The sequence below is a fragment of the Monodelphis domestica genome, chromosome 4 (genome assembly GCF_027887165.1).
Source record: "Monodelphis domestica isolate mMonDom1 chromosome 4, mMonDom1.pri, whole genome shotgun sequence".
NCBI lineage: Eukaryota > Metazoa > Chordata > Mammalia > Didelphimorphia > Didelphidae > Monodelphis > Monodelphis domestica.
This window is the reverse complement of record NC_077230.1, coordinates 310,754,339-310,775,774: the sequence shown is the minus strand read 5'-3', so window position 1 is coordinate 310,775,774 and position 21,436 is coordinate 310,754,339. Positions and strand designations below refer to the sequence as shown.

The window sequence follows — 21,436 nt, the reverse complement described above, 5'->3', positions numbered from 1 at the left end:
CTAGATGGTATACTAGATAGAGCCAAGCCTGAAATTAGGAAGAATCATTTTTCTGATTTCAAATCTAGCCTCAGATACTTCCTAGCTGTGTGATCCTAGCTTACTTAACCCTGTTTGCCTTAGTTTCATCTGTTTCATCTGTAAGGATGAAAGATACTGGAGGTGGGTTGCCAGGTCCTAAAGGATCTCCAGTATCTTTACCAGGAAAACCTCAAAATGAGACCATAAAGAATTGGGTACAACTGGAAAACAATAAAGTAGTAATGGTAATGGTGGTAATAATAGTCATGGTAGTCATAGCAATATTCATGTCATAGTCGAAGTAATAAACAAAATAAACCAGACTTTGGATGGGCTTCATTTTTTTTTTTATTTATCATTTAAACTCCCAACTCTTTTGAACACCTCCAATACTCTGAAAACAAACCCATCTCAAGTTGTACAGGTGCCTTGGCAAATTTGGGGAGAAAAAATAGAATTTATCTTCTACTAATTGCACACAAATATGCTGCTAATTATCACACATGAAGTTGAGCGTAATGGACCATCAGGTCTTTTAGGATGTGTGGTGGCAATTCAATACTTCCTTTGAATTTTTTTTCCTTCTTCTTCTGTGACTAGCTCTTCTGATGGAGGACTTTTATATCTTTTAGAAGAAAAAAGTCATCATATATTACTTTCAAATGACCCAGAAAAAATTAAAAGCCACTTTTTCTAATATTATTTCTCAGTAACTAAAACTGTCCCTTTGAAATCTGCACAATCCTATGCCATAAAGATGACATTGCCATATTGTAAACACATATGTCTGGGTGTTTCATTCAATTAAGAGGCATTCATAAAAGGAGAGAAGCAGCAACAATGGATAAAAAGCATGTCTCTATTTCATTTTTTGAATGAATTTATGAATTGGACTTTCTGCACAAGCTCACAAAACCTAAGATATGTACAATTAGGTACAACTCCTAGACCAGTTACGAATTTGTAGTCAATCAAAGATGGCATTGGGCTGATTTATCCTTAGCTATATTTAAAATGAAGAATCTTATGGCTCTCTATTTTTACAAGTCCTCTAAGTTTCCTGTTCTTACCCACATAAATGGTATGTCCTATGCCATGAAAAATCTTGAATTGAATGATCACTTTTTGGGGTTGTTCTTGTGACTGAATAGGTTTGACTAGACAATCAAGCAAATAGTTGTGCTATATTACAAAGGTGCCTTTCAGATTTGTCTCATAAATCTTTAAATGGACAGGAATTGGCCTAGAATTGTAAGAATTATACATTAAATAAGAAATGACCATTTGGGTTGCCATGTGTACACACATGTCCTTGGCAATGAAGCATCTGATGGTATTGAGTAGTGGTAGTCTTACTTTTACGCTGTGGGTACTGTTTTATTTAAACAGAAAATTCTTAATCTCCTAGAGCCAGATATCTTTTTGGAGAGTTTAATTTCTTTAATGTATTAGGCCTGTGCTCATATGCAAGCAGGCCTCAGGAACAGGTCTTGGATCCTAGCTATACCTGGTCTGACCATCACATCCTACTCTTACTTACTATTATAACCTACATTTATAGAAATGTCAACTTTAGACCTCATGCTGTAATTCTAATTCCCAGGAGTAGAGAACATATGATAACAGAAAAAAGGAGGTATTAGAGCTTTGAATGAAATATATAGCTTTCGCATTTCAGTTTCTAACACTTTCAACTTAACGTGAGTCAACATGTCTGATGTCTTGTCATCTTCACAGAATTCTACATTAAGGTGTAAAGAGTATGAAACTGAATACATGAGCACATTTCAATGATATGGTATGATGCTTAGTCTAGTCTCTATGTGCTTGAGTTCCACTGGTAGGAAATCATAGATATAAAATAAGAGTCCAGTTTTTTAACTTGTGCTGGAATATGTCTGAAATTAATAATTATCAACACAAAGAATGACAAAACTATGGAGCATTTGATCTGGGGTGAAAAAACTCCAAAAGACTGAATATATTGAGAATCTGATGCATGGCTCACAGTTGTCTCTGTCTTACTCTATTATTAATATTAATTTCTTCCCAATCCTGGTCAGATATAATTGTGACTTGTTAAACTTAAATGAAGTATTTGGAGCCTTTATTCAAAAATTTAGGATTCTACCTAGGAGATTCAAACTGAAATTGCTTTAAAATTATTTGTTTCATGGGAAATGCTCTTTCATATATAAGGTGGGAAATGGAATAATTCTCAATAGCAAAAAAAAGCGTAATTTTCACCAGAAGTTTGGCCATTGGCCTAATGGTTTCTCAGAAGAGATGAAGTCCAGAAGCACAGTCCAATATCACACAGATGAAGTGAATTTAATTTAGAATGCAAATGCCCAATGCCATGGAATTAATGGATCCCTTTACTAAGAGGCAGATCTAGGTCTACCAGGCAGGTGTGAAACTCTATCACTCCTAGATGCTTAAAGCTGTTTGTTTTAGCATTATGTTCAGAGATGAAAAGCGCTGCTAATTAAAAGGGAAATTGAGACTAAAGGATGAGGGTTAGTCTAAGAGCTCAAAAAGTCACCTCTTCCAGGTTAGCCTCATACAGTCACCTCCTCCAAGAGGCAACAAATAGCATGCAACTAAGCCCTTCCAGCACCAAATTGTTCTCTTGCATTTTTCTTCAGGAAGAAAGGTTGGAGAAAGTAGATCTCTGAGAGGAGATGCTACAGACTTCCAAGTTAGTGAATGAACTCCCAGCATCACTAGGGTACTCAGGGTAGGAGGAACTGGATGAGATGATGTTTTTAAGCCTCTGCAGAGCAATGATCAAGAGTAAGAGCAGAAATGCTAGAAGGCTTAGAAATATTGAAACATAAATGTAGACGTTGGACAAATGGCCAGAAGATGAATCCACAGAGGTGGAAAGAGAGGTGGGAAAGAGCTCCAGGAAAGTTCCATTCTCCATACTGCCCACAAGTCCAGATGAAGGATCAGGGTCTGACATCTTTGAGGGTTGAGAGACAGAAAAAATGTATTGAAGCTCAAAGTTATAGTCAGACAAAGGTTAAAATGGACAGATGTTATAGTTTTTCATTTTTCCATGGAAATGTTGGCCAAAATAGCAGGCTTTTATCTAAGATGAGGATCTTGCTTTCCAGACAAGCACAGTTCAGGATCTGGTGTCCACTGGAACTGTAAAAGAAAACAGAAGTAATTGAGTACACTGTTCAGAAAATATCTGAAGTAATTCTGGATTTTTGGTGTGTGTGTGTGTGATGTAAAACATGATTATTAAATCAAGTGGGAGAAAACCCAAAACTTCCCTGGGAGCAAGTATCATTTACCACATTATGAATAACGACATGACAATGAACTTTTATTATCTCTCCACAGTACACTAGGTGCTAGGTTTCTCCAAGTTGCTAAAGATAAAATTAAAATGCATTTCTTATGTGTTCCATCTGTTGCAATTTCAACACATGCTCCAGTATGAGGCTTTGTGCACAGGCCTCCCAAGATTCAAATCAAGGTCTACCTCCTCCAGAAAATTCAAATTTCACCAATTCTGAAATCCATCAACCCACCCCCAGACCAACTCTCCCCTCCCTGCAAACTTCAAGAATAATACATTTGTAGTTTTTATTGGAATCATATTTGCCTATCTTGGTTCTCCCATTAGGTGGTAATCTTCTTGAAGACAATGTCTAATGTCACTATGCTTTAATATGTATGTGATTAAGATGTCCAAAGTAGTACCTGTTGATTGATTTTAGAAAGAAGACAGTTAAAATTCCCTTTGTCATATATCGGTTCTTCTAAACTCAAGCTATCCAAATCATTCAATTTCCCATCTTTTCCACGAATCAGTTTGTTAGTTGTCAATTTAAACTACACAAAATGAATACATTTTTGTCTTTTCTTTGAATTCATTCTCTATCTTTCTCTTCTTTACCTTCCATACTTTAAAGAGAAAATGGGTTGATATTGGTGGGAAGGTTTGAGCTAAGTGTGGTGGAAATAAGTGAACTCAATCTTTCTACAGGAACGGAGAGATGGTATATGCAATGTTTCTTCATTTTACATCTTGATCTCCCCTAGGACAGGACAGGGATGCTATAGAGTTAAAGCTAGAAAAGACCTTAGCGGCCATTGAGTGCAACTTCATTTTATGAATGAGGCAAATGATTCCAGAAGGTATAAAGTGATTTGCCCAGTGTTACATAGATAGTAAATTTTTGAGGTGAGATTTTAAGTGAGGTCTTTCTGACTTCAAGTTCAGTGCTCTATGCAGAGTGCAATGGGGCAGAGTTGGTAATTATCTGGGATACTGCTGGGATATAGTCTGGAAAGGTCTGATATTTCTTAAAAGAGGGTACAAGAAACTTTCTTTTTAGGGCATTTGTTCATTAAGGCCACTGGGGCCAAGAGGATTAGACTTAATATGCAAAGAGATACCTCTAAAGAGGATCAGTAGAAGTCTCTCCTTTTCATGTCCACAGGAGACACCGATGAGCTAGAATAAATCCCAAGGAGAGGAAATATGAACATAGTGAGATTTGAAACCATGCCAAAGAATTATCTGAGGGAACCAAGATGTTTGGTTTAGAAAAAAGAAGGCAATCTGATGAGCCACCCAGAAATATGGACCTATTGGACATCTGCATAGCTAATAAGCTGAAGAATCAAATATATCTCTGATATTTTGCAAATTGAGAAAAATGTAGTTTGGAGTATGTTGAGGGAAAATAAAAAGAAGTAGAAATGAGAAGCGTAGAATACAGGAAAGCAGGAGATTTTTATTGATTCCTTCTTACCCAGAAGAATATGGTTACATTAGATAGAAACCTGGGTAAAAAGCTATAGAATACAAGAACAGAAATTAAATGAGGAGCTCACATGAGATGATGCAAAAGTTTAAGCAATGAATATGGTCTCTTAGATGTCACTATGTGCTGGTGTCAGTTGAAGGTGACAACATAAGCATGTGAATCAATAAAGGGTTTTGGATTAAGGTGGGATATGATGATACTTTCAAGTATTTGAAGGACTCTCATGTGGAAATGGAAATCAACTTATTTGGTTTGACCTCAGAAAGCAGAACTAGGAGAAACTAGTAGCAGATGCCAGGGCTGGGGGTAAATTTTATGGTTGATGGAGGGAAAATCTTCCTAACAAATTAGAATTGTCCAAAGGTAAAATAGGTTTCCTGGAAAGGTAATGACTTCCCTATCACTGGAGATTTTCACCTGGAAGCTGGAGGACCAGTGACTGGGAAGGAGAATCCTGCTTAGCTATGGATAGAGCTAGATAAGCACTGAATTCCTTTCCAAACTGGAGATTCTGTGGTCCAGTGAGGGTATTACTTCCTAATGCAAAGAGAAGAACTGAGCTCATTAGAGAATTATCATTTCCAAATAATTATCCCAATCTCATCCCCTCAGGACACAGTGCTAGTGGCATAACAGTTCCTATGGCACTGTTCATTTTCTCTCTGTCCTGTATTTTACCTTTAAATCTTGCATTTCCTCTCTGTTCCCCAAATCTAATTAAATATATGATTCTTCAAGAGTCTGACATTCACTGGTTATGACCAGAGCACAGCTGCACTAATGATTCCCAGGAAGGAGCAGCCTCTGAGGGGGCTGTCCCTGTCAGGGCAGGCTAATGAGTCCCAGCAAGTTTCTCCAGGAAGGCCAGTGACAACATCTTGGTAGTACCTAAAATAATTTGCCTTCTACAGCTCATTTTGCTTTGCCTGGTGACTTTAATTCTATTCGACCTCCAGCAGTCCTTAACAGTCCTAAATAAAGGAAGAATTATAGTTGGATATTGAGTGTAACACTGAGTTTTTGTTTGACAAGAATGCTTTACATGAGTGTAGCAGCCCAGTTCTCAGTCTACCTTACGCAGAACTGGGAAGAAACTTAGAAATCATTTTGCTGCCACTGCTGCTGCCCAGAGACCACTGACCCCCCCATTCATCCGGCCACCACTGCCACTCACTCCAGGCACAGAATATTCAGTCATGGATAAAAATGAGCTGGTGCAGAAGGCCAAATTGGCTGAGCAGGCTGAGACATACAATGCCATGGCATCCTGCATGAAGTCTGCAAGTGAGCCAGGAGCTGAATTATCCAAGGAGAGGAAGCTTCTCTCTGTTGCTTACAAAAATGTCAAAGGGGCCCAAAGGTCATTTTGGAGGGTCATTTCAAGTACTGAACCAAAGACAGAAGGTGCTGAGAAAAAAATAGCAGATGGCCCGAGAATACAGAGAGAAAACTGAGACCGAACTAAGAGATATCTGCAATGATGTGCTGTCTCTGTTGGACAAGTTCTTGATTCCTAAAGCTTCACAGGCAAAGCAAAGTTTTCTATTTGAAAATGAAAGGAGACTACTACCGTTACTCGACTGAGGTTGCTGCTGGTGATGACAAGAAAGGTAGAGTGGATCAGTCACAATAAGCAGATCAAGAAGCATTTGAAATCAGCAAAAAGGAGATGCAACCAGCATATCCTGGAACTTGTCTGTGTTCAATGATGAGATCCTGAACTCTCCAGAGAAAGCCTGCTCCCTTGCAAAGACAGCTTTTGATGAAGCCATGGCTGAACTTGATCCATTAAGTGAAGAATCATATAAAGAGAGCACATTGATAATGCAATTACTGAGAGACGACTTGACGTTGTGGACATCGGACATCCACGGAGGTGAAGCTGAAGCAGGAGGAGGAGAGAATTAACCCGCTTTCCAACTTTTGTCTGCCTCATTTGCCATTTGTCATCCATGCCGTCCCACAAATAGTTTTTGTTTACAGTTTATGTTACTTCTTTTTTGGATTTCTATCTTTTCTGTGGGGTTTTATGCTTAATATTAGGGGAGTAGAGCCAGTTATCATTTGGGGAGTTACCTGTTTTCAGCTGAGGTGGCCAATATGGGGAGATGGAATTTTTATATACGTTTTACATGTCTGGCATAGTACTTCTGGTACACTGTGATTTCACAAGGCCAGTGCCAAAAGAGCTTCCATGTCTAAGCCAAGAGAACTGCTTACATATTGGCTTGTCATGGTGGAGGGGAGAGGGGGGATAACTGGTTCCAGCCACAGGGGTAGTTATTGTGGGGTACTTTAGAGTTGGGGCACTCATAGCTGTGGTAGAAACAGAAGTCCCGTAGATACTGCCTGCCATTCCATGTATATCTGTGGAATACCCAAATCTCAATGTGTATACCTTTTTGATGGCAGTTACAAAATGTTCCTTAAGACAAAGTTTTAACCCAGTCAATTTACTCTGGAGAAGGGCAGAAACAGTTCACATTCCATTATTTGTAAAGCGGTAACAGCAGGTAATGCTGTTCGCTTTCATTATTTCTGCTACTCATTGTATTTGTATTTAAATGGTTTAGGCAACCTTAGAACAAATGTACAAGTAAGAGGCAGTAAAAATGAATTGCTTGATATTCATCAAGGCACTGTATGTCAAGCACAACAGTAAAACAAAAAACCCATGTATTTAACTTTTTTTAGATTTTTTGTTTTTGTAATTTTTTTGTTACTTGCCTAACATGCATGTATCATAAAAATCGTTAACAGGGAAATAACTGGAGATGATAGATAGCTTTGTTTAATGTCTTATGAGATGTTCATGAACAATCCAAGAATAATTGTTAAGAACATGTGTATTAAGTTGATGCAAGTGAAATAAAGTTTTATGAATAAAAAAAGAAATCATTTTGCCAAATGCCCTCACTTTCACTTTACAAATTTGAAAAATGGGGTCCTAGTAAGATGAAATTAGATGTTCAAGGTCATAATAGGTAGCAAGGATCTAAATCCTTTCTAATGACCCCAATCCATTATGCCATATTCTCCATTAATGTCATGCATTATGAGATTTACATACTATAAGATTTAAGATCAGAAGATCTAGCTTTAAGTCTTGGCTTAACCACTCATTACCTGTGTAAATTTGGGCAAATTATTTAACCTTTAAAAGTCTCAGTTTTCTTATCTGCAAAGCAAGATCAATTCAGCTTCCCTCATAGAGTTGTGTTGAAAGCAAATGAAAAATCTTAAAGAGGTACACAAATGTCCTTTTCCATATTATATTATTTGATACTCTATTATATCTTATTTTATTCTATACTATAGACTACTTATAATTATGCTGAATAGAAAACAGTATATACTATACTACACATGTTATTATTAGTCACTCAATTGTGTTCAACTCTTTGGGAACCTACATGGAGTTTTCTTGACAAGGATAATGGAATGATTTGACAATGGATTAAAGCAAACAGATTTTAAGTGACTTGGCCAGTGTTAGCTAGTGAGTATCTAAGGCCAGATTTGAATTCAAATCTTCTTGACTCTGGACTCAGCACTCTATCCACAGAGTAACTAAGCTACCATACTCAATATATTATTATATATTATATATAGTACAAGCACACACATTTTATATGTGTATATACAGCTCTCCCTATATATTATATGTACTATTATGCAGTCTTCTGTCATTTTTCACTGGTGTCTGACTCTTTGTGGCCCCATTTGGGTTTTTTTTTGGCAAAGATACTGGAATGGTCTGCCATTTCCTACTCTAGCTATTTTTACTGATGAAGAAATGGAAGCAAACAGGGTTAAATGACTTGTCAGAGGTCACATAATGAGAAAGTCTGGGGCCAGACTTGAATTCAGGAAGATGAGTCTTTCTGATTCCAAGGCTAGCATCTAGCTAACTACTATGTAAATAAATAACAAAACTCATAAACTTTAAAATTCAATATAAATATCAGTTATTATTTTACCTCATCATCTCTGTTATTAACTGGTGGGGAGGAACATTGCCATGCTATAAAGCAGCTGAATTGCAGAGAACAAAAGAGGCCTTATTATTTCTAGGTTCTAAGAAAACTGACTAAACCAGTGTTTTCTTCATAATAATAAAATCAAGAGAGCTTTTTTGCTTAACCTTCAAAGGTTTCTGAGAACAGTACATTTTGAGTTAATGCCACTCATTGAAATAGTATATAGGAAACTCAGAGTACAGGATGATTTCTGTAAAATGTCTCTTCTACCAGATAACCTTAATATGATGATACAGAATGAGCAAAGAAATATTGTGTCCTGGTTTTCCATTCTTCTCCTTAAATTACTTTAGAGAGAAAGGTTTGGAATTTAATATAATTTAAAAATCACTACTTAAATTTACAATGACAACAACATCAACTTCATTTTAATACTCTAATCTAGAAGAAAGGGGTTCATGTTTTGTGAAGCATACTTTTAATTTGGTAGAATTCAAAAACATTTTTTTCTGAAGTTGAAAATTGGATGTAGCTTCATTTTATTGTTCAAATATCTTATTCTGCAGTGTATGAGTAATAGTGATGTGCCAGAAATGAACAAAAACCTAATTTTCCATGTTTATGGGTAAGATGGTTATGGAGCATTGAGTATGAGGCAGTGGAGAGGTGAAATCTAATCAATCCCCAATTCCTCTGGGATAAAGGACTCTTCAGATTGATCCTTTCTGGATGGTTCCTCCCAAACAGACTGAATTTAAACCATAGATGAGACTTCATCTCAAATGCATACCCTCAACCTGTCTCTGGCCTGCCTCTCCAAATGCCTCTCCTCCCAGGTGACAGACACATAAAGGCTGTGGCAGCACAATTTCGGTGCTGTTTCCTAAGCAATCTTCAGAAACTCATTGTATGGGTGATTGGGAAGGAGACAGCTGCATCTCAACATAAAAATTGTAATCTGTGGAAATGATTCATTTTATGGTCAGTCAGCTTTACTCCCCTAACCCTCCCCACCCCATTCAAACAAACCTAACTTAGGAGAACATTGGGACAAAACAAATAAGGTGTGGAGGAAATCAAGATCCTTTACTAAATAAATTTAGCTGGAGTGGCAACAGAGATATGCTGCAACTGAGAGGAAATATGCAAAATAGGCAAAGGGGCTTCCACTGCTAGCCCTTCCTCTAACCAAGGGTCATTCAATGCCCCTCCAGGTTCAACTGCTGTACACATGAGACAGCAAATTCTGTCCTTTGGGAGCTATTAAGAGGAAAACGCTGAATTCCATGAAGAAAAGTTGTATCCTTTTAAGGGACTGAACCATGGAGAAGGATGGAGAATTATCAGCTCTGCTCCGGGTAAGAAGTTGTGACAAAATTGTGAGTCTGCTGACTAGGCTTTTCTGACCATCACTCAACTGCACAGAGATGGGAAAACAACCAAAAAAGACCACTTGCAGTTTTTCATACTGGGAGTATAGGCTGCCCTGAATACACTGCCCAAATCTTGACCATCAGCCTCAGGCTACTTTATCTAGATGTGTGATATAAGTGGGATGTGTGCAATGGAATTTAATAGAGTACCTGGGAAAGAGAATGATTTCCATGTCAAAGAACAGAAGGAGAAGATCTATATCAGGCAAAGCAGCAAACCAGCCACTATTTGATAGCTCAGCTTGATTTTGCAAGCCCATAGCTGGTTGTCTATAAGAAAGTAAAGCCAAATATTCTTCTATCACCAACTGAACAGAGAAGGATTGAATGGCTGTGCCTACTATGGAAAAGTGATTAGGCTCAGAAATACACCAGCCTGATTTTATGCAGCATCAACCAAGTCCAGGTGAAGGAATCAGATTGTGTTAACTGTAGGCAGCAGGGAATTCTCTTACACTATGGATGACTCTATTTTGTTCTTTTCTATTTTTGTTTATTCGGCATGTCCTCTGGGATGCTTTTCCCAGCTCCCACTCCTATTCCCTTAGCAATTTGGGGACTATAGAGAACAGCTCACTATATCTCTTCTCAGGGCTCTACCCTAAGAGATTTGGTTTTCTAGAACTGTTGCTCATAAACAATTACTTTTATGATTCCTTCTAATAATAAGCCAGTGGGAGAGTAAGAACAAACTGAGATACTCTAACACAGAAAAGCCTAATACACAAGTGCTTTCAGCAAGAGTGGGCTGATATTAGAATACAATGGTAGTGAGGTACATGAGTAGGATTACCTGTGTGGCAAAGGGGAAAGTCAAAATCTATGGCCCTATTTAGACTGAAGTTCCTTTCCTGAGCCCTGGACAGAATTCTTCTTAGATATAACAGGTCATGCTCCTTGAAACTGCTTTCTCCCTTGGACAACCATCTTTCTGTATTCCAAGTTTGTACTGTTTACATTAAAAATGTTGTCTGTGCCCTTACATTTCTAAGCATTTCCTTTCTGAGGGATGGATTGACTACCAATTAGTTTTACTTTGATATCAACATTTTTCCTCTCATATTTGCAAGAGAAAATACCTGTGGCCCAATAATTCAATAGCCTATTCAATTTCATTGATGAAACATGGGTAAAGATCCTACTGTATCCAAGGTACCTTGCTAAACTTTGGGGCCAAAGACAAAAAAGAAAAAAAAAGCTGGCTTTTAAGAAACTAATTTTCTATAATACAGGAAAGAGGATAATATAAGCCCTCTGCTCTCTTTCCCCCTAGTAGTAATAGATTTTTAGGATTCGTTCACATACTCTAATGCTATCCCTATATTGCATATATTCCCAGGATAGCCGAATGGAGTAAGGGGTACCATTTGCAGCTGTGAAACAGAATGAAGCTAAATGATCCATATGGAAATTGACTCTGACCCTGGTCAGAACACTCTTGTATGCTATTCTAAAAGACAAAGCCAATATACACATCCTATCCTTACATTATCACAGTAAACCTCTTAGTTTGTGAGCCTTATTTCTGCCTGTTGTTTTTTTTTCTCTTCAGTAGGGACTTGAATGCTTTTTTATTTTTTCAAAAGGAAATTTGGATGGATAGTTTGGAAAGTCATTTAATGAAAGAGTCTATCCCAATAGATCTTCATAAAATGTCCCTTATACTCAAGTCTTGTTGCATCATTCTCCAAATGTGTGTTTCCAGGAATATAGAATATAAGTAAAGGTATATTGAAGTTGAAAGAGATTAGATTGTATGTATTTCAACATGACATTAATAAAATGTGTTCTCCAGAAAAACAAGTGACACACTAAAGATACTGCAATTTTGGTATTTTAGTTCACATATTACAGTGATGGTGAATGTTTGGAGTGCCCAAACTGAAACCCTCATGCCTCATGTGAGCTACCCCCTTAGCCCACACAGGGGAAGAAGGAAGCACTCCAATTGGGCTGCTGGGCAGAGGGGCAGGTGATCAGAGAAATTTCTTCTCACCCAGTATGGAGAGGGGGAAGGGAGCAGCTTGCTCTCTGGCATGCTCCGACACACATGCAATAGGTTCACCAACACAGATATATTAGATTTCTTATTCTGCAGAATTCAAAAAAGCAAATACTTGAAGCTTAGTTGCTTACAGGGTCCAGAAACCTTGTTCAATGTATGTGAGCATTCCTGAGTTTTGAGCAAAAATGTAAAAAAATCAAATCCAATTTGTCTTCTAGGAAGTTCATTTATCATTTGGTTTCTGATGCCACACAAAAATATCTTTTGTGGGCTTACTGAGATTTTTTTGTTGGTGAATGGACTCTGAAGGAACATGAGCTAAAGGAGCCATCATACTGATAACTCATTCCATCCCTCCTTTTTCTAAACATTCAACTTCATGCAACTCAGCAGCATTCATTTAGCATCTCCTCCATGCATAGGGCTGGGCTAAATGCTGCAATACAGATGCTTTAGTTACAACCCTAACCCTAAAAGAGCTTGCAATTTGATGGGCAAATAACACGAATACACAAAAAACTATAACACAAGGAATTATGACTAGGTAGGAAGACCACAGGAAGTTAGGAAGAGTCAGGAGTTTACACCTCACGTCAAATGCTTATTAACTGTGAGACCATAGGTAAATCCTCTTTGTCTCATTTCTCATCTGTTAAATGGGCATAATAATGCTGACTTCTCAGGGTTGTTGTGAGGATCAAATGAAATCTTAAAATACCAGGTAAGGGTTAACCATAATTATTAAGTATACCAAGAAACCTCAAATGATGTGTATTCATAAGAATAAGAGATCACTTCTCTCTGAAGAGAAAGGAGAACCCACATGCAGGAGATAACCTGAGCAAAGGCATAGAGACATGAGAATATATCAGGAATATTTGGAATATGAAATAGTAAATAGTAGTGGAGTTTGACCAGAATATATGTTTCTTCACAGAAGAAAAATAATTGCTTTATCACATGGTTTGATTGGGATATGATTGGGGATGTAGACCCTAAACAACAACTCTAGTGTAAATATTAATAATATGGAAATAGGTCTTGATCCTCTTTTACACATGTAAAATCCAGGGGAATTGCTCTTTGGCTTCAGGAGGGGGGTGGAAGGGGGGAAGGGAAAGAACATGAATCATGTAACCATGGAAAAATATTCTAAATTCATTAAATAAATAAATAAAATTTAAATATTAAAAAAGAATGTATGTTTCTTTTATAAACCATCCATGATTCCCCCCCCCCTGAAACTTAGCTGACGTGCTTGAATGACTTCCCTAAAGCATAAGGTAGGCAGACCACAATGGGAGCTAATCTGGTAGGATAGGTTGGTGCCCCTTGATTGCTAAACTAAGGATCTGGAGTTAATTCAGTGGCATTAAAAGCCTTTGAAGGTCAATGGAAGAGTTACATGATTAGAATTGGGATTTTAGGATGCTTAATCTGTCAGCAATGTGGATGATCAATGAGAGGGTTGGGAGAATGGAGAAGAAACAACTAGCTAATCTCAGTAAGAACTATTGTAGACCCAAACTAGGGGGTGGCTTTGGGAATGGAAAAGAGCGGATAGAAGTAATAGACATTTCCAAAGTAGAAAATATAGGACTTGGCAACAAACTAAGTCAGTCAGTGAGGGATAAGAAGGAGTCTCCAGTGAACCTAAGGTTTCTAGTCAACTGTGTTAGTGGGAGAATAGGAAATATTTTGAAGAGATAATCACAGAATCACAGAATTTTAGAGAATGATCAACAAGCCAACCCATATCTATCTCGTCTACAATTCACCATGAAGTGGGTAGCCATTACCTCCCAAGGCAGTCCACTCAGCTTTTAAAGAGAATTAAGGACTTTTTCTCACACCAAAAAACTGGCCTCTTTGTTCTTGGCCCTACCCTTTGAGGTCAAGCAGAATAAATTTAACCCCTCTTCCACAAATTTAACTCCTCTAAGTCTTTTCATCCCCAGTCTAGACATTCCATCGGTCCTTTTATGACATTTATTCATTGGTATTATGGTGCCCTGATTTCTCTTCTCTGGATACATATCAATGTTCTTCCTAAGATGTGGAGCCCAGAAATGAATACAAAATTCATGATGTGTTCTGATCAAGTCAAAGTACAGTAAGACCTTGCCTTCCTTATTTCAGGATGCTATGTTTTCTTCTTCATTTTTTTTCCCAGCATCAAGGACTTTTGTCAGTCTTTTGGAATCCTGACTTTCTCATCCATCTATTAGCTTTCCTTTTCTTGCTTTGTGTCATCTGTAAGTTTGTAAAAGTATGCATGCTACTTACACCTTTTCCCATGTATTTAAAAAATATTAAATAACATAGGGTCAATCACAAATTCCTAAGTTATTCCATTGAACACTTCCATGAACCAGGTTGCTGCTGATCTATTTAATGATTACTCTGGATCTGGCTATGTGGCCAGTTCTGAATTCAACTAACTATACTATCTCCTAATTCATATCTGTTCAACCGCATCAGCAAAAATATCATGAGAGACTTTAACGAATGCTTTGCTAGAAATCAAGGGAAACCTAAGGCATTCCTTTGATCTATCATTCTAACAACACTGCTTAAAAAGATTTAAGGTTAGCCTGCTGTGACCTGAGCTTTAGGAAATCACCAGGCCTCCGTGATCACTGCTGCCTTTTTAGATGTTTGATAACTATTTCTTCCAAGAATTCCACAAGAAATTTCTATCACGCAATCTGATTTATAATTTACAGAATCCATTCTCTCCTCCGTTTAGAAAAGTGGGACATTTACCCTTCCCCAGTCTTGTAATAACTCATCCCCCTTCACAATATTTCAAAGATCACTGATATTGGCTCAGCAATCACATCTACTGGATGCATTAATACTCCAGCATATTCTTCACTTGAGCCAATTCATTATCATCTCAACTATCAACTTCCCATTAACCATTTTTGTTATGTCCTTTCTAGTCCAAAGATCCCAATTTATTCAGTGGAAACAAAATTAAGCAACTCTGTCTTCTCTCTGTCAATTTTCCATCTGAGCAGTAGTCTGATCAATTTTTTTTGATCCTCATTTTCCCAATAGCACTAAAACCAAACAAAAACAACAAAAATTCCCATTCCTTTTGTTGTGTTTAGCTCCTTGTCACATTTAGCTTATTCTGGGATCAGGTAATACTACTATTCTCACAGAATAGGATTTTGTCTTCATCCTCTATCACCTGTCCTTGATTCCACCTTTTTTTATGCCTTAAAAAAAACAACTGAAGTTGGCTGGTGATTTCACTATATTTTCATATCTGTTTCTTTAAGTCTTAGGAAATTATTATCTTTTCCATCTTCCCTGAAATAGTTTCCTCATTTTTCATTGAGAATTTCATTCTTGAAGACTTCTCATCTACCCTCTTCTATCTTCCATTATACAATTTTAGCACAATAAATCCTTCCTACCTTTTATGGGAACCCTTTGAAATGTGCCTTTTCAAAATTTAGCACTTATGTCTTACTATTTCCTGCCTTTCTCTCCTCTATCACAAACTCCAAGATGCAATTATCTCACAAGATGACCATCATATCCTATCAGCAATTGTTTACTCCCTGTTAGTGAGAATCAGGTCCTAAACAGAATTTCCCTTCATTGCTTCCCTCACTTTTTGAAAAATTAAATTATCAATAAAGCAAGTTAATAAGTTGTTAGCATCTTTGCTTTGAGAAGAAATAAGAGCTCCTAAAAAAAGAAATGAGCTCCTGTAGGTGTCTGGATAATTAAAGTCTTCTATAATGATCATTACTATACAATGACTCTGTACTGGGCTTCTGATACAAAATTACCATATATATGTACTAATATATGTACTAATTTATATTTATTTCTTTAAAACCCTTACCTTCTGCCTTAGAATAATAAATATTGGTTTCAATGCAGAAGAGTAGTAAGGGCTAGGTAACTGGTGTTAAGTGACTTGCCCAGGATCATACAGCTAGGAAGTGTCTGATGCCAAATTTGAACTCAGGATTCCTGCCTCTAAGCTCAGCTTTCTATCTACCCAGCCACCTAGCTGCCCCTGTATATACTAATTTGTGTACAAATTGTATATTAACACCCCCTCCAGAAAGAATGTAATTTACTTGAGGTTATTTTTGTCTTTTATACCTACCAAACCTATTACAGCACATGTCATGTAGGAGGTACTTAACAGATGCTTTTGATTGATTGTAATGTGTATTTTGAACAGTTTATCTAATCAGATAGTCTTTTGTATGCTCCATCATCATCATCATTTCTGCTTCTGCCACCTCTGACCTTTACTCAAGCTTTCTCAAACATGCTTCTGTCTTCCTACCCTGGTTCCTGAATTTTCTCTACATGAGAATATCTTCTCCTTATATATTATTACAACCTATCCCTTTCATTGTGTCATTTAAAATAAAATAAGGCATATCCTTCTAGAGCTAAGACTCATTCTACCAAGTCATTTTCAAAGTCAAATTTCCTTCCTTTCACTTAGGATTTTTAGGTTACTTGCTTGAATTTTTATTGCTTTATTTTTTCTTGAATTTGTTTCCTGTAAACACTTGGGTATTCAATTGCTATCCTTCTTCAGTACATGTTCCATGGCTACACTCTGTGGTAGCCAGCTTGGTGGATACACAGAGAGAGTTCTTCCTCTGCTACTTTTTCGTTAAAACAAAACAAAACAAAACAAAACAAACAAACCTTCTTGATTCAATTTCCAAGACAGTTGAATTCTGGACATACTGATTTGGAGATGCCAGTGGGACATCGAAGTTAAGCAGTTTAGGCTGTGATTGGAAATGAGGTCCTAGAGACTCTAATTTTAGATATGTCTTTGGCAAAAGATGACATTTGAAGCAAAGGATGTGGATGAGATCACTTTGGACTAAGAGAAAAGAAGCAAAGATGGAGCCTTTAAGAAATGCTTACATTTAAGGGGCAGAGAAAGAAAAAGAATCCAGAAAAAGAGATAGATTTGTAACATAACAAGAACCATGAAAATACAGTGTAACTTGGAAACCAAGAAAACCTGTGTTAAGGAAGAGTCACTGTGAAATGCTACAGTGAGGTTAAAGAGGACATGGAATACTGAGAAATATCTCTTGGATTAGGTGATAAGGAGGTCAATAAAACAAGAACATATTGCTTATGGGATTATAATAATAATTATTATCATAGTACCTTACATTTATATGGTGTTTGCAAAGCTTTTTACAAATATCTCATTTTATTCTTACAACTCTAGGAGATAGTTACTATTATTAACCTCATTTTACAGGTGAGGAAATTAAGGCAGGCAGTTTAAATGACTTGCCCAGAATCACCTAGCTGATGTTCAGACATTTTTCAGTTGTATCTGACTCTTTGTGGCCCCATTTAAGGTTATCATGACAGAGATACTAAAATGGTTTTCCATTTCTTTCCCCAGCTCATCTTAAAGATGAGGAAATTGAGGCAAACAGACTTAAATGACTTGTCCAGGTCACCCAGCTATTAAGTGTCTAAGGTTGAATTTGAACTTTGGTCTTTTGGACTCCAAATATAGCATTCTAGCCACCATGCCACCCTGCCGCCCCAATTCCTCAAAATAGCCTTATAAGTATTGTAAATATATTATTTGTTTGCTTATTTCATGTACTATACTTTTTCAGTGGTGGTAGTGCTGTCCATACCCACTTATGCCTCTCCAGTCTAGTTAACACTTTTTCCTTGATCTGTAAACTTTCAGAGTTCAGCATAATGCAAAAGGAGATTTGGGCCTGCCAATTCTCCTTCATTATGATTTGTTAGATGATTTCAGAGGAATAATTCTGAATAAAAATTTATAGGTGATCTCAAAAGAGCCAACATTTACCTAGCTTCGCCTCTCAAACACCCTCCAGGAGAACTGCTCCGTCAGCTGGAATGATGTCTTCCATAGTTCCTGAAGTTGGCTTAAATGGGTATGAAAGTGGGAAAACCCTATAAAAGGCTCATTTACTGGAATTTAAAAAAATCCAAGTGTCCAATAACAGCCCACTTTCCAGAATATAAGGCTGTTATCCTGGAAATGAAATTAAACACTCTTAAACTTTCCAGAATGATCATGGGATAACAGATTTGGAGCCAGATGGATCTTCTGAGGTCATGTAGAGCAGAGTGGTCTAACACTGCAGCTGGAGTAAAGTGTAATTGGGAAATATTTAACAACACAAATAAAGTACAATAGACCATAGACAATGTTAACATGAGGTTTTCGAAGCCAATATGCAGCTATTTCTATTTGAGTTTGATATCACTGATCTGGGGCAGCAAGGTGGTACCATGGAGAAGGTGCTGGCACTGGAGGCAGGAAAACTCCTCTTCCCGAGTTCAAATCTGGTGAAACTCCTCTTCCCGAGTTCAAATCTGGCCTCCAACACTTACTAGCTGAGTAACTCTGGGCAAGTCAGTTAACCCTGGTTGCCTCAGTTTCCTCATTAATGAACTAAGCTGTAGAAGGAAATGGTAAACTACTCCAGTATCTTTGCAGAGAAAATCCCATATAGGAACACAAAGAATTGAATCTATTCAGTTTTTAAATATTTTTAATTTAAAATATTTAATATTTTTAATAACTGAACACTAATATAGTCCAATCTGCTCATGTCAGATGAGTAGAGATTAAATAGCTTGTCAACTGTAAGATAGTATGTAGTAAAGCCTGGTTTTGAATCTAGGTCTTTTGACTCCAAATCTAGCCTGTTTTTCATTGTATAAAGCTACCTCTAAAGTATAATAAATGATGTACAAAGTGATGAACAATAGGAGAAAGTACTATAATGGATAAAATGTTAGATTTGTGATCTTGAAGGAAGATTTGAGTCTTGAATAGTTCAGTTGATGAGTGATATTGGGCAAATTATTTAACACTTTTGGCATTTAACTTCAGTTTTCTCATCTATAAAATGGGTGTGAGGAGATGTGTGTGACCTTGATGACTTCTGAGGTCCCTTCTACCTCTAAATATCTATGATCCTATGACCCTTTTTCATTGCAAAACTTTCATTCATTAAAGAAGGATTAAACAACATTCAGCATAGTTGGTCTCAAATGCACTATATTAAATTTTAATTTTTAAAAATTAATAGCACTCCTAATTATTTTAAAATCAAAATTAATATATCAATAAGTACGATATGAAATTAATATATTTTTACCAACACTGCATTTCCTAGAATTCTGAATAAGGTGTTGATAATACTAATATGAACAGGATATTTGCAGGTGTAAGATTCCAGAGAAGCTGGGAACCTGACAGTTTTCCATACAGTCTTAACAATTACAAAACCAATAGTAATTCTAGTCATTTGTTAACACATGAGCATAACACCTGCTGAGAAGATGAAAGTATCAATTTCAATTTTGGTAAAACTATAGAGTTCTCTGTCTACATCACTGATCTGGGGGGAAATTATGGGGAATATTGGAAATTTGGACCAAATATGAGCAATTAAAATCCTACTACTTAAAGAGTTTTAAAATCTGACATTGTGAATTTCAGCAGCTCATATTCAGATTTTAGATAAGCAATCTTTTACTGTTTTATTTTTTAAATGGCTTCCCTTGGTTGAGAATCAACAGGATTGAAAGGTAGATAGAAATGACAGCCTGTGTGTGTATGTGTGTGTAAGCATGCACAGTACAGGACTAGATGACTTTTAAAGTCTCTTCCAGATCTAAATCTAGAATCCTGTGGTACATGGAATTTATTTATCATTTTGGAAAGATCAAAGAATGCTTTCTGCTTCAATTCAGGGTAAGACTACCTGGTCTGGCTAATATGATTACAATGACCTAAATGAGAAATAAAATAGGAAGCAACATGAAGCTTACAGAAAAATATAAGGCTGTCAGGAGGAGGATGGAATGATAATGATCACCTTTGGGCAGGAAAAAACAAGGTTGCTCACTAAGCACTTGAAAAACTGTAAAAAGAAAATAGCTCTAAAAATATGACGTGAAGATTTGTGGGCGAAAGCTATAATGAGTTTGTGGAAAGAGAAGGTAGGAAATACAATTGGTCTTTTAAGATGTTATAGCATTTTTAATGAGAGCTTCCAGGCTCAATTTCCCCTTAGTTCTGAATCATACTTAATAATTTAGGAAGTGTATAAAGAAAAAAATTTCTAATTTCTTAGCAATGAAATCTGATTATACAATAGCATAGTCTTCAAAGGGAAGTGTGATTACTTTGAACAAGACTAGACAAGTTCATGGACTGGTATTTTTCCCCTGACATCCCTTGTCTCTACTGCTTACCATTCAGGCTCACAATGAAAAGTGAAATAACTTACACCAGTCACTGTATCTAGCAGCTCCATAACCAGGAGTTATAACTACTGTGTCAGGTGTCGAGCTAAGAACTTTACAAATGTTAAGTTTCCAATCCAATCCAACTGTTTTATTTAATAAATGCCCAATATGCTGTATATCAAAAGGCAGTTCAATTTTTAAAAAATCTTTACCTGTCTTAGTATCAATTATAAGACAGAAGAGCCCTAAAGAGGCAAAAGGGGCTAAGGAACTTGCCCAGAATCATGAAGCTAGGATGTGTCTGAAGCCATATTTGAACCCAGGTCCTCCTGACTTTAGGCTTGGTGCTCTATCTGCCGTGCTAGCTATTTACCCTTGACAGTTCAGTTTTAAACTTTGCTTTCTAATCAAGGATTTCCCAGTGTGGAACTAGGAAAAATTTTTATTTTATTTTTTAGTAATGAAAAATTTTATTTAACTAATTTAGAATATTTTTCCATGGTTACATGATTCATGTTCTCCCCACCCACCCATCCCATAGCCAATAAGCAATTCCACTGGGTTTTACTTGTGTCATTGATCAAGACCTATTTTCATATTATTGACAATTGCACTAGGGTGGTCATTTAGTCTACATCTCCAATCATATCCCCATAGAACCATGTTTCAAGCAGTTGTTTTTCTTCTGTGTTTCTACTCCCACGGTTCTTCCTCTGAATGTGGATGCCATTCTTTTTCAAGAGTTCCTCAGAATTGTCCTAGGAATCAGGAAACATTCATAACATCCTCCCTAGTACTATGTTTAAAGGGCACTAAACCAGTCAACTTTTCTGGAGAACCTTAAGACTCTCAGCTGCTCGAGGCTAGTTATGGCTGTTTAATAGCAGTCCTCTGATCATTTATTGCTTTAGAATGTATTTTTTTATCCTTTGGGCA

At 36.9% G+C, this 21,436-nt stretch overlaps 1 protein-coding gene and 1 pseudogene across 1 annotated transcript in view; one reads left to right on the top strand and one right to left on the bottom strand.

Moving 5' to 3' along the window:
• Positions 1-351: 351 nt before the first annotated feature.
• SERTM1 (serine rich and transmembrane domain containing 1) overlaps positions 352-21,436 on the bottom strand; it is a 37,904-nt gene continuing 16,819 nt past the window's right edge. The window contains exon 2 of the mRNA XM_007495345.3: positions 352-3,177. Coding sequence (XP_007495407.1) covers positions 2,666-2,989 — 324 coding nt within the window. The 5' untranslated portion in view covers positions 2,990-3,177 and the 3' untranslated portion in view covers positions 352-2,665. The remainder of the gene's footprint in view (positions 3,178-21,436) is intronic.
• LOC100027202 (14-3-3 protein zeta/delta-like) lies at positions 6,011-6,722 on the top strand (annotated as a pseudogene).